This window comes from Rhinolophus ferrumequinum, chromosome 20, assembly GCF_004115265.2.
Source record: "Rhinolophus ferrumequinum isolate MPI-CBG mRhiFer1 chromosome 20, mRhiFer1_v1.p, whole genome shotgun sequence".
NCBI lineage: Eukaryota > Metazoa > Chordata > Mammalia > Chiroptera > Rhinolophidae > Rhinolophus > Rhinolophus ferrumequinum.
In genome coordinates this window covers 47,190,632-47,204,241 of record NC_046303.1, presented here as the reverse complement: position 1 = coordinate 47,204,241, position 13,610 = coordinate 47,190,632, and the positions used below count along the sequence as shown (strand labels likewise).

General features: G+C 35.8%; 1 protein-coding gene across 1 annotated transcript in view; it reads left to right on the top strand.

The window, feature by feature from the left end:
- RELN (reelin) overlaps positions 1-13,610 on the top strand; it is a 496,978-nt gene that overhangs the window by 465,170 nt on the left and 18,198 nt on the right. The window contains 8 exon segments of the mRNA XM_033088143.1: positions 2,243-2,397; positions 3,450-3,664; positions 5,827-6,004; positions 8,343-8,518; positions 8,666-8,772; positions 9,854-10,096; positions 10,681-10,856; positions 13,386-13,459. Coding sequence (XP_032944034.1) covers positions 2,243-2,397; positions 3,450-3,664; positions 5,827-6,004; positions 8,343-8,518; positions 8,666-8,772; positions 9,854-10,096; positions 10,681-10,856; positions 13,386-13,459 — 1,324 coding nt within the window.

Here is a 13,610-nt window from a genome sequence, read left to right as displayed (position 1 = left end):
CCAGAGAGTAGCCATCATCAATATTTGGGTATTTTTCTTAAAGTCTTTTTTTCTATGTCTTTATATAAACATTTTTTAACAAAATTATAGTGCTAAATTATACATATTTTGTAGCCTTTTTTATTTAGTATTAAATCCTGATCAATCCCCTGTGTCCTTAAGTATCTTGAAAATCTACTTTTAATAGTTGTATGTTTCATCTTAACTTTTTACCATTTTGGCATTGTTGAATATTTAGATTAATTATTGTCATTCATTAGTGTATCATGTAGCACAGTGATACGAGTACATATATTTCATAAATATTACCTGTCTAAATAGGAAAAGCTTACAATGTTCCTTACCACTACCAAGTAGTCTTATTCTCTTAAGAAGTTTATTAAGAAGATTTATTTACATAGGTCTGGTTCGGAACTTTAATAAATTATTCATTTATTTTTTTTCTATGTAAGAGTTTACATGGTGAGCTTGCAATCAGAGAATAATTTAAATACTGCTTCTATGTGAACAAAAACAAATACAGATTATTTTTTCAAGTACCTAAAATACTGACTTTTACTTTCAGCTTTTTTTTGTACACCAATTGGTGGTGTACAATTAAAGGAACAAATTTTCTTCCTCCTGCCTATCTTGCAAAAATGGTATTCCAAAAACTGTAATATGTGCTTACAGAAGTAGTTAGTGATATTGCAGAAGCGACTGATGAGTTAGTTGATTAATATAAGCCCTCTTTCACCAGGATTGCAGAGTTGTAGCATAAAATAAAATTTGTGCCCCAGAATAAACTGACTCAGGGTATTCTTACTGGAATCAAATTTCTGGGCACTTTGACTCTTGAGTCCTACATCTGTGGTATAGGATTAAATGTTGTTCCAAATCCCATGGAAGGAAAACTAACAGGTAATGGCATTGTAGTAGCCATTTGAATCCGAGAGATAAACTGCTTGTTCCACAGGTATATATCATGCTCACTTAAAATCAAAAGGTCACAACACAAGTGAAGGCTGAATTCCAATTAAATCGTTTGGTCTCTTACCAGATTCTCTGAGGCCATCCAACTCTGAGGCTTGCACGAATGGAGTGTATCCATTCGTTCATCTCTACTGTAAATGCTGGAGCTAACCAGCAAACGTTCAAAGAAAAATTGAACTATAAAATCAAAGTATATCATGAATTAGATGCAACTTATGGATATGTTTAATTTCTAACCTTTGTGGGATAAAATCATGATGTTAAAAACACTTCTTCCAGAAGAGAAAGGGAATTATGAGGTGTGTGTGTGTGTGTGTGTGTGTGTGTGTGTGTGTGTGTGTGTGTGAGAGAGAGAGAAAGAGAGAGAGAATAGGGTGTACTCTGCTCTGCACTAATCAAGTCATAATCTTGCTGCTGAAGTTGTCTTTAGACTCTTACAAGCTTTTTCTATATCACATTACTGAAGTATCATACAAAAATCTATAGATATTGAATGTGTACAACTTGATAAGTTTGCAGATAAGTATACACCTATGAAACAAACCATGACTATAATAAAGGCCATAAATTTATCAATCACCTCCAAAAGTTTAGTCCCATACCCCCTCCCTTTTTTTAATATTGACTGTTTTGTTATGGTAAGAGCGCTTAATATAAGAACTACTCTCAGCAAATTTTAAGCACATGATACAGTATTGCTAACTGTAGGCCCTGTGTTGTGCAGGAGATCTCCAGAGCTTATTTGTCTTGCGTCACTGAAACTTTGTACCCTTTGACTGGCACTTCTCCATTTCTCCTTCTCCCCAGCTGCTGGTAACCACTATTTTACTCTCTGGTTCTACGAGTTTGACTATTACAAGTTTTTTAATTACCCAGGTGATACTATCAAAATTTAAAAGTAAAAATAGCTAGCTCATCTTCCAATCATGTTACTAAAAATTCTTTCTCCTTCTTTAGGTGCTGTCTAAAAGTTAAACATCTCTCAGAAAAAAAAAAGATTAGATACATTTCCCTTTGATTTTCATTTAAAACACATACAATATACTCTTTTTTTCCAAATGTAGACTTACTAATATCAGATAGGAGGTATACCTCAACCTCCCGGTATCAATGTTCCTAAAATGATGTGCCTACATTAGTGTTTTGTCTGCGGATTGTATGTAATATGTATGTTAAGAGAGAGTTCTACTTAATTCTTGATCTTCCTTAAAGTGAAAATTTTGCTTCAAGTATTTTTGTCCTAAAATTTTTGTGTTTTAATTTTTTTAAGTGAATGAGCATTGGCTATTCCATGATGATTGTACAGTGGAAAGATTCTGTGACTCGCCTGATGGGGTTATGATCTGTGGCAGTCATGATGGAAGGGAAGTGTATGCAGTGACCCACGACCTGACTCCCACTGAAGGCTGGATCATGCAATTCAAGGTGAAAATGTTATAGTCTTGTCACGTAAATAACCATATACTAGCAAGATAAAAATGGAAAAAAAATTGTGGAGACAAAGATCATCTAATATGTTATTGACTTTACATACTTTGAAAAATAAAATTTAATATTAGAGTAATATAGAACTCAAATATACAACTTAATGATTTAAAGTATTTTTTTCCTGAACTATTTCAAGGTGAACCTTTCATAAGAGTAAATGTGTTTCTGCTCAGGGTTAAACAGTGACTGAGCAAATATTGATAATAAAAATGTAGGACACTGATTCCAATTCCCTGAGTTCAATCATATATGGCTTAGGCAATTTTTTTCCTTTAAAAGAAGATTAAAGCTATAATGATTATATCTACTTTTTTAATAAGAGCATTTTGATGTTTCTGAAGAAATAAAATTATGGAAAATAAAGGCATGATTAGCATTAATGCCAACATCAATTTTGGCCAGAATTTTGGCCAAAATTTTATGTCAACCTATTCATCCTGTCTACCTCAGTCCCAGTGTACTAGCAACAAGTGTCAAATGATAGCTGTCTCCATCAACAAAGGGTGTTGTGCCTTATTAAAAGTACCTTCTGTTATCACTTCATTGCATCTTAGTTGTAGTGAAAGTGATTTATTAAGAGTCATAAATTGCAGGACAAAATAGTAACCTTGGTGAAGCTGTCAGCAATCCTTCTTGGTGGAACATTCTGCCAACGAGAAGTGCCAGACCATTAGCACAACAAGCAACAATTTGTAAGAGAGGACCCAGGCCTTCCAAGGCAGTCAGCCAGCCATGGCAGAAGCACAGGTTTCAGCTTCTCTCCAAACTCCGAGTGCAAAGTATTTGGCACTTTATATAATTTGTCACCTTGGGCAACCATGTCGACTCCCCCATCCATCGGCAGAACAAATAATGAACCTGAAAATACAAGATGGAAATGGTGTAGTTAGTGTTCAAGTGATCGGCACCTTTTTTGCTGCCAAGTTCTGAGAGCAAAAATATGTAATACGGGTTTATTATCTTAACAATCTTGCTTCTCTGTTTATTAGATCTCTGTTGGATGTAAAGTGTCTGAAAAAGTTGCCCAGAATCAAATTCATGTGCAGTATTCTACTGACTTTGGTGTGAGCTGGAATTACCTGGTCCCTCAGTGTTTACCTGCAGACCCAAAATGCTCAGGAAGTGTTTCTCAGCCATCTGTATTCTTTCCAACTAAAGGATGGAAAAGGATCACCTACCCACTCCCTGAAAGCTTAGTGGGAAAGTAAGTAGAAAATTAAAAGAAAGCCTGGTTCCAAGCATCCAAAAGTAGATTAGGGACACTGTTGTTGAGACTGAAATTCTGTATAATTCTGGATAAAATATTCTCTTCCCCACCCCCAACTCTAAGGTTCTCTAATTGGCGACCTCCATGCTGAGCTAACTCAAAGGAGACTGCAGGTTGTAATTCTCAGACTTGTCAAGATGGGCCTTCGCAGGCCCTTTCATGTCCCACACCCCAGTATCTGCAAATCAGGACAGAGCAATAGTGATGGCGTTGGAGCCAGATGAAAAGGTGTATGTTACCTTGTGGACCTTGTAGACTGTGGTCCACCATGCATCATATGTGTTCCATGTTCCTGCCTCGTCAATCCATGATCGACGGGGCCCGGAGCAAATCCTAAGTCATCATGCTGCTCATGCAGATCCTAACTCTTCATGCTGTTTGTACAGGTGTGGTTTGTAGATTTCGTTTTTCTCTCGTCAAATCATGTTCTGCACCTGCAGTGAAAAGTAATTAGCTTGGAGCAGTGATGAGCCAAGATGATTGCATTGTTCTCTGAAAAGTCTGTTCACAAGTTAATTTAAGACAATTCCAAAAGGCTTCTCTTCGACTGTAATATCAGGGAAAAAAGATACATTAAAGAAAATGATAGGTGACCCTCCACCAGATGAATCACAGAATGTGGCTAAATGAAAACCCTCCCTGTAAAACAGAACGATGATATGAGATCAGAGCATGTAGAGCCTGTGAGTAAGGCGCCTACCACACACAGCTTTTCCAATGTCCCATAGATATCATTTACTACATAACCACTCACAGTTTTCTGGAACAAATCTAAAGGGCTTAGTCAGTTAACATGTCAGGATGCTAAATTAGGATGCTTTCAGTTGCAGGTAACATAAAACCCATTTCAAAGTGGCTCAATTAAAGATGGAATGTATTATATCTATAATGAAAATATCCAAAAATAAGGGGACTCTAGGATTGGTTGATGTACAAGCTCAACAGTGTCTTCAAGACATTGTTATGTCTTATTCTCACTCTTCGTTCCACTGTCCACACATTGGCCACACTCAGCCTTCAGGCTGGTTCCCCTCATGAACATAGATGCCTTCCAGAAAACTGGAGCAGAATGCGTCCTTATCTGTGTCCAATGGGAGAGAAAGAGAGTTGCTCTTCTTACAAACAGAGCCAGAGCAAGCACCTCCTGGCATCCCACCAGTACGAATTAGTCAAGAATGCATACAGTTCTTGACTAGTCAATAGTTCGGGCAGTTATATCACGATGACTGCCTCCTATGACTCAGCTGGGGTAAAATGCTTGCCGGGGACCCTCCACAATGTCCTTGCCTCGTTTTCTCCCCCGTTCTCTCTCTTTTTTATAACGAAGTATAATCTACATTCAGTAAAATGCACACATCTTAATTGTTCAATGCAGTCAGCTCTTCCCACTGTGTAACCCATGTAGCCCCACATAAAACGAGATGCAGAACGCTTAAATCACCCCAGGAAGTTCCCTCATGCACTTTGGACTCCTTACACCAACATAGCGTGGAGTATTTTAATATAAGGTTAATTATGAGGCCTGTATTTTCCCCAAATGGCAGAGAAGAACAGTGATGAAATTAAAATCTCAGGAAAATGTCCTTTTAATACAACCCTTTCGCAATTGTTTTCTAATTAGCATATTTACTCTGAGAATATTGATTATCTTTGGGGAATTCAGAAGTTTCTGTTTCCCAACCACCTGAGGGCTAGATGTACATTGACAAAGCTCTGTCAAAGGATTCAGTCACCTTCTGTGCAATTTCAGAAATGCAATTAATGAATCTAAATTGCGATGCAGTCACTGGGCTCCTGATTTATGATAGTTTTGTGTTTTAAAATGTTCCTATTACTTGAAATAGAGATTTCACTGTATTTTCATTTTCTTTTCCATGTTTGCACGCATATTACAAAATTTAAGTGAAACTGGCTTTAAAATTTCATAACTAGAAATAGAAAGATAATGGCAGTTAGAAAACATTTTTTATTAATCCATTTTATCCTGTAAGAATATCTTAGGTGTTTTTCCTCTTGCTCACTTAGTGAATATGCAGGAAAATGGACCTGAATAAAGTTAACTTTTGTTTTTCATCCCTTTGTTTTTGTGTTGCCGACAGCCCAGTGAGGTTTAGGTTCTATCAGAAGTACTCAGATACACAGTGGGCAATTGATAATTTCTACCTGGGCCCTGGATGCTTGGACAACTGCAAAGGCCATGGAGATTGCTTAAAGGAGCAGTGCATCTGTGATCCAGGTTACTCTGGGCCCAACTGCTACTTGACTCACAGTCTGAAGGTAATATTAAAGCTCCTGATGGAAGCATTCACTCGCATTGCAGGCCAGGCCTTAGGAACCAACTTAAGTGTGAGATTACTAATGTATAACAATGTCCTTTGGAGCCCCCCAGTAAATAAACCCTTTGGGTGGAAACTAGAAAATATGTCTTAGGTTTCTTGGATGCAAGAATATTAGGATCAAGTTCTAGTATAGTTTAGCCAAGTAATATATAAACCAGACTGAATGGATTCAAGAGCATAAATAGTCTGCTTTTTTTAAAGCAGACTATTTGAAGTCAATTTTAAGCTTTCTTTACTTTTTCAGTAGATGTACTGTTTGAAAGAGAATACTGTTGTTATGAAATAAAGAGAAAGCATTTTCATAAAAAAACAAATTTTCAAAATGGACTAAATAGTCTTGAATTTTTGTTCAGAAATTCAGCATTCTGATTTGCTGAAAGGTCATTCTTGGAAACTTTAGCTGTTATATCATTATTTAATATGCAAAGCAAATACAGTTTCCCAATACATATGTGCATTCTATTTCTGTGAATAAATGTAGTGCATTCATCATTACAATAACAGGAAAAATGACTAAGCTAAAAAAGTACAAGTGGTTGAAATCAAACATGTAAGGGGCAAACAGTGTAAACAAAACCTGTTCTGTCATTTTTTTCTATAATATTTCAACAACTTTGGAATTGCTAAATTAAAAAATAAAATTAGAGCAATGTTCATTTATGTCTGGAGTTGTTAGTCTATTTGTTATCAAATGAGAAACATAGCCACAAGTAATGAATAAACTACAAAAAACAATCTGGTTTCTTTGATGACATTCATATTTCATTAGCATTTCTCAGTTGGATAGAAAATTGTACAAATCTGTATTGTGAACTCTGATTCACATCTTTCTAATGGGAGTTTACATGGTTAATGATGCATGTCTTCTGACTCTAGTGTCTTACGTGTAAACCTCCATTTTTAAAATTGCATTTATTTGCTAACATCAGTAAGGTAAGACTGACATGTGACTACACATCATTAACTATAGAGATGGTTATGATCTAAGTTTAAAGAAGAGGGTCTATTTAAATCGTTTTAATTATACAATAAGATAGCAACTGGATTACTCTCTTAAATAAGTGAAAAGGTGTGCAGTTTTTTGGTACACAGTTACTGCCATTACAATTATAAAAAATTATTTTCATGACGTAGTTCTACCATTAAAAAACATTGGTAGAAATGTTTTTTAAAGTTTCCTGACTAGAAATCGAAAGATAATAGCAGTCAGAAAACATGTTTTATTAATCCATTTCCTCCTGTCAGAGTGTCTTAAATGTTTTTCCTCTCACTCACTGAGTGCACATTCAGGAAAATGGACCTGAATAAAGTTAGCTTTTGTTTTTCACACCTTTGCTCAACCCAGTGCAAAACTATGTTATGGACAAAATGAATGTACTATGGGAAAAATGAATTAAAAAATCAAGATCTTGCTATGATGTGAGGGAATGAAATATTTTTACATCAAATGTATCCATACCCTAATATTTAATTATCTACTCTCTGGAAAAGAGACTATTCCTGGTTGTTGATCATTCTTAGTTAAAAGGATAAACTGGAGGCCCAGGGAAAATCTTTTATTCTAGATTTTGAGTACTTCTCCCCATCATCCTGAATTTTGGCCCTGATAAACAAGTGAAAAGTCTTTCAAATTGCCTTCCAAGTTTGATTTCCTTTGACTCAGTATGGAAAGCTTTGGTTTCATTTCACGTATCCCTACCTAATCATACAGACATCCTAAATTCATTCCGTGCTGGAAACTGAATGGTCCTGGTTGCCTAAAGCAGTCTCCAAGGTGGGGGTAAACACTCCTGGGGAAACAAGACAACCCAGTGGGAAATGTTAGGGAAAAAAGTACTAGAATATCTATTTTATAATATTTTATCTTATTTCTTTGAATTTTCATTTTTTGTGCATGTTCATAATATAATAAATTACAATAGTACTTTTACATACCAGATAAATAAACAAACATTTTGGGAGTATATTCTTAAATAACTTTTTATAAATAGGAGTATCACTGTACTCAATCTTATTTATGTTTTACGATTCTCTCGAGACTTGAAATTCCAGTTATTGAACATTATTTAAGCAGTTTAAATGATCTTTACTGTACAATGGAAAAGCACATTATGAAGGTATCCAGTTGTTGTTATTTTTAAAATCTTTGGGAAAGCATTTGAAATCAGCTCTAAGTTTTTAAAGTCCAGGACGTAACTCTGCATTGTCCTAACTATTTCTTAGTCATTATCTGCAATTGTTATATTCTTAACCACATGCCACTTTTTTTTTTCCAGACTTTCCTGAAGGAACGCTTTGACAGTGAAGAGATCAAGCCTGATTTATGGATGTCCTTAGAAGGTGGGAGTACTTGTACCGAGTGTGGGATTCTTGCCGAAGACACTGCACTCTATTTTGGGGGATCTACTGTGAGACAAGCTATTACTCAAGATCTGGATCTCAGAGGGGCAAAGTAAGTCATTTTTCGGTTATTGTCATCGCAACTTAGCAAATTAGCCCCAAAGCAAGGAACACTTGTGGAAGAAGTTGTTATCCAGGACTTGAGTAGACGATTTGTTCTAATTAACTGTTCTGATGGATAATATGTGCTTACATTCAGATTCCTGCAATACTGGGGGCGCATCGGTAGTGAGAACAACATGACCTCCTGCCATCGGCCCATCTGCCGGAAGGAAGGCGTGCTATTGGACTACTCTACCGATGGAGGCACGTTTCAGGGGTGAACGCCATGCCTGAGAGCAGATTCCCAAATTCCATCCAATGCCCCTCAGAAAAGTCTCCGCAAAGCTTTGCTGACTTTGCAATGCGAATAGTGAAAGTTCCAAAAAGAAAGTTATGGATCTGAGCTGTGTTACACATTCCATACATGTGACTTCTGTGTTATGCAAAATCGACCAAAAAAGGGAGAAAAGACAGAAATCGTATTTTAAAAATTAACTCCAAAGTTAACGAGTAAAGAAAATAATCTCTATGCTTAACTGAAGCTTTATTATAAATGATACAATTAAGAAATAATTGTTATAGTTTTCCAAGTAAAAGAATACCGTTAGTATTCTTTTTAGTTTTAAAAAGCTTTTGTGTGAACAAGTGTGTAACAAATGCTAAGAGAATCTACAAGAAAACTTTATTAATTGTGAAAGAAGAGAGTCTGAATTTGTGAGTGTATCATACACTATTTTCACAAAATTCTGTTTTATTGTTTTGAAATAACTAAAACTAGACCAATAATACCATGAGGTCTTTAGAAAATCACCTTTGGCAGATAGACATTATTCTTAATAACTAACAGATAAATAGAAGGCCCTAAAGTATTTGACAGTATTTGTAAGTGTTTTCTTAAGTAATTTAAGCATTCTTCCCACAGTCTTATCAATTGTTAAGAGGCAAACTTCATTATCAGTCCAATAAATCAAAAATTGCATACAATTATAATTTCAAACTACTGGTTCTTATCTAGGAACATTCAAAACATGGGTGTGTCTCATAATTTATGAAAAATAATGTGTGTGGGAATGTAAAACAAAATTCTAAAAGCAGAAAATACATAATTTTTACTTTAGTGTTTTTATTTTTGGCCAAGTATTTCTAAGTACCATTTCCCTCATATCATCAGCCTCATTTTGTAACAATATGTATAAGTGGTGAACACTTATATTAAAGTCAGCAAAATCAATCCTCATTACCTGCTTGAAGAGTTCTTTGGGCAGCTTACAGTAGCTGCAGGATACTGGTGGTTTGTGGGGTTTTTTCCAGATGTATCACTATGTTGATATATTTGTTATTATAGGAATTACTTGGACTTTGCTCCATGAGATGGATTATCAGAAATACATTTCTGTGAGACACGACTACATCCTTCTTCCTGAGGATGCCCTCACCAACACAACTCGACTTCGCTGGTGGCAGCCTTTTGTGATCAGCAATGGACTTGTAGTCTCCGGGGTGGAGCGTGCCCAGTGGGCACTAGACAACATTTTGATTGGCGGGGCAGAAATCAATCCCAGTCAACTGGTTGACACTTTTGATGACGGTAAGAATTAAGTCACTCACTTTCCTGTGAGTCGTTTGTCTGCTTATGCCTTTGGATGAATTACTCTATAAAAAGCTTTTAAAAGAGTGGCTAGCACATATTCAGTGTTCAACAAATGTTTGCTTTTATTTTGCCCAGCAGTTTGTAAATCTTCAAGGTTGGCGGCTGGTTGAAATGTCAACTGGGAATTTAATAAATCCTGCTAAAGATAAAATGTCTAACTCTAAATATAATTTGACATGTCAATACGCTACAATAATTTCCATTTCTTTAGGAATTTCTGTACTACAGATACACATTGCATTGGTTCAAAAGTGTACCAAGAATAAGTGTGCAATGGTGAAAGTTACCCAGACTAGCAATTACATTTTACAAGTTCATTCATCATTATACTACTAGTACTTAATAATCTTTTCTAGATTTGATTTGTCATCTTGGATTTATGTTTATACCAATTAAATAAAACAAAAATCAATCTTAAAGCGTGAGCAAAACGCTAGAGCATAGACATTCAAGTAATTCAACAATAAGCCAGTCAGTTCAAGAGAATGACATGTCATATTATTTCCAATTTACCTTTACAGAAGGCACTTCTCATGAAGAAAACTGGAGTTTTTACCCTAATGCAGTAAGGACAGCAGGATTCTGTGGCAATCCATCCTTCCACCTCTACTGGCCAAATAAAAAGAAAGACAAGACCCATAACGTGCTCTCCTCCAGAGAACTTATTATACAGCCAGGATATATGATGCAGTTTAAGGTCAGGAGAAGTGGCTCTTTGAAACTGAGTATGGCATTACATTGGGGGAGGCGGTGTGGGGAGAATGCTTATTTGGACAACTATAAAGAAATGATTGATTTCATTCATTAAAAGAGACTTTATCTTATGATAAAAGAAGTAAGCTTTCACAAAGGCCTTTACCATGTAGGAGTATTTGAGCATCGATAAAATTTATAAGGATATTGGGACATAGCAAGAAATGTAACCGTATTATGTCTCAGATATGTAACCTTGAGTTCCCCTTCCCAGACTTTGACAATAGGGATGTTCAAGGTCATGGGTCTTTTCTCGTGTTCTGCCATCCCTCGTTCCCAGCCACGTCCTTTATGAGTGAAGGCTTTCCTTCTACCCGGCCTACACTGCGGCCCATGTCAAAGTCGTCATATTTGGTGATTGGAGGTGATTGGAGCCTCCTCTTTTGCTTCCTCTATCAACTCAGAACTGAAGAGACTGGCATTTTCTTCTCTATCCAAAATCAATTTGTTTTGTTTTGTTCTGTTTTTTAAAGTTTGTCCCCAAAAACTTAATAATTGAAGTATCACTAAAACTGCATTTTTAAAATCATCATAGGCATTCTAAACACCGCATCCAACACCTTTCTCCCATTCCTCACCCTTCCTTTCCTCTCTGTACCGTTTGACACTATTTCCTTGCCCTCCCCAGCCCATGACATTCTCTTTCCCCTTGGCTTCTGAGATTCTCTGCCAATTCTCCTCTTATCTTCTTGATATCTACTTCTCTCTCCTTTTTGGCTCCTCTGCTTCCTTCAGCCCTCTAAATGTCAGCGTTTCTCAGTACCATTCCTGAGCTTTCTCCTCCCACCATGCACGTTCTCACCATTGGGAATTTCATTCATCCCTGGCTTCAGGTATCATATCTTTAAGACAACCCTCAAATTCACATGCCAACTTTGACTGAGTCACCACAATTAATTCAGTGATTTCATAGTCTGTGTACATTTCTACACCTTTGTCTTATTGCCATCTTAACTCAACATGTCTTAACAGTGAACTTCATATCTTCCCTCCCCATACTAGCTCCTCTTTCTGATTTTCCTATTTCTATTAATGGCACTACCTTTCACCTACTCACCAACTTTAAATTTTAAACTAGTCTTTGATTTTTCACCTTTCCCATCTAATCATTTACTGCATCCTTTTAATTCTAATTTCCAATGTTCCTGGCACCCATCCCATTCTTCTCTGTTTGCCCTATTACCCTCCCCATTCTGGCCCTGATTAAATCAACAGTCCATTAACTAATCTTTCCATCTCTAATCTCTCTCTGCTAACACCTGTCTTCAAGAGCACAGTCAAATTGATCTTTACAAAGTGCAGCTTGGAGCTCATCATTCCATTGCTCATAAACTTTTAATGACCCCATTGCCTTCCAAATTAAGGTCAAATATCTTAGACTGCAATTCTAAGACTGTAGAATTTGGCAGACTGTAGTTTGCCAAACTCAATCCTTCTTCTCCCTAAATGTCTTTAGTCCCTAAATGACTCCCTAAAGACTCTCACACTCTTCCCATATTTCAGAGACAGCTCACATGCACCCTGCTTGATGAATTATTTTCTTTTTTTTAATTGTAATATATTTGACATATAACATTGTGTAAATTTAAGTTGTACGACAAGAGTATTTTATACATTTGTATTCTGTAATATGATTGCCATTATAGCAATAGGTAGCACCTCTGTCATGTCACATAATTACCATTCCTTTTTGTGATTGGAATAATTACAATCTTCTAGGTCTAATGAATTATTTTTTAATCCGCTTAAATACAATATCTCCTTATAAAGCAGCACAGCATTTTATTTGTATCTTTTATGATTTCCATTTCCATTTTTGGAATATGCTTCTATTCTCTCTCTGAAGCCAGAGTTGTTTTATTCATGAGTGTATAGCCTGAAATTTTTAGCACTAACCTTCTCCAGTATCAGGCCTGAAATAGGACTTGTTGATTAAGTAGATGATCAGGACTTAAATTTGAATCACCAAATTTTTATAGAATTTGTGCATTATTGATTATTCAAATACTTAATCACACATAATATGGAAAGCTTTTATTCATATGGAAATGGAAAAACCCTAAGAATGAATATTAAGTAATTACAAATAAAAAAGTTCAATAATAGCATCAAGGAAGTTAGGCTATCAATGAAAATGTTTTGAACCAGTAATACTTTGAGTTCCTTTCCATTAATTCTCTACATTACATGTTACTTTTCTTTTGGCCAATTTATCTTCTCCAAATTTATGACTAACATGTTATACTAATTAATTAAATAGAAATAGTACTTTTTTAACCTTATCTCTTTACAAAATTGCATGTCTTGAACTGAAGTCAAAAGAATGTGTTTTTGGTGTTCTGGCAGGCTGCTCTATAAAAGCTGAATATTTCTTGATTACTTATCAGAGTCACAATGAAAACAGATGGGATTTCTAATTAACAATAACTATTAGTTAATCTTGCCTGATACATATTGATTATGTTTGTTTTAGATTGTGGTGGGTTGTGAAGCCATTTCTTGTGGTGACCTTCATTCCGTAATGTTGGAGTACACTAAGGATGCAAGGTTTGTGAAGTACTTGTTTCCCCCAAATTTGAATACACAGTTCAAATGGTTGTCTATTTTTAAGGCAACTGTTTACAGAGGAGTAATCTTTTGTATTAAAAGTGTCAGTTCGTTTGTATTTCACATGTACAAATGTCATTCACATAAAATT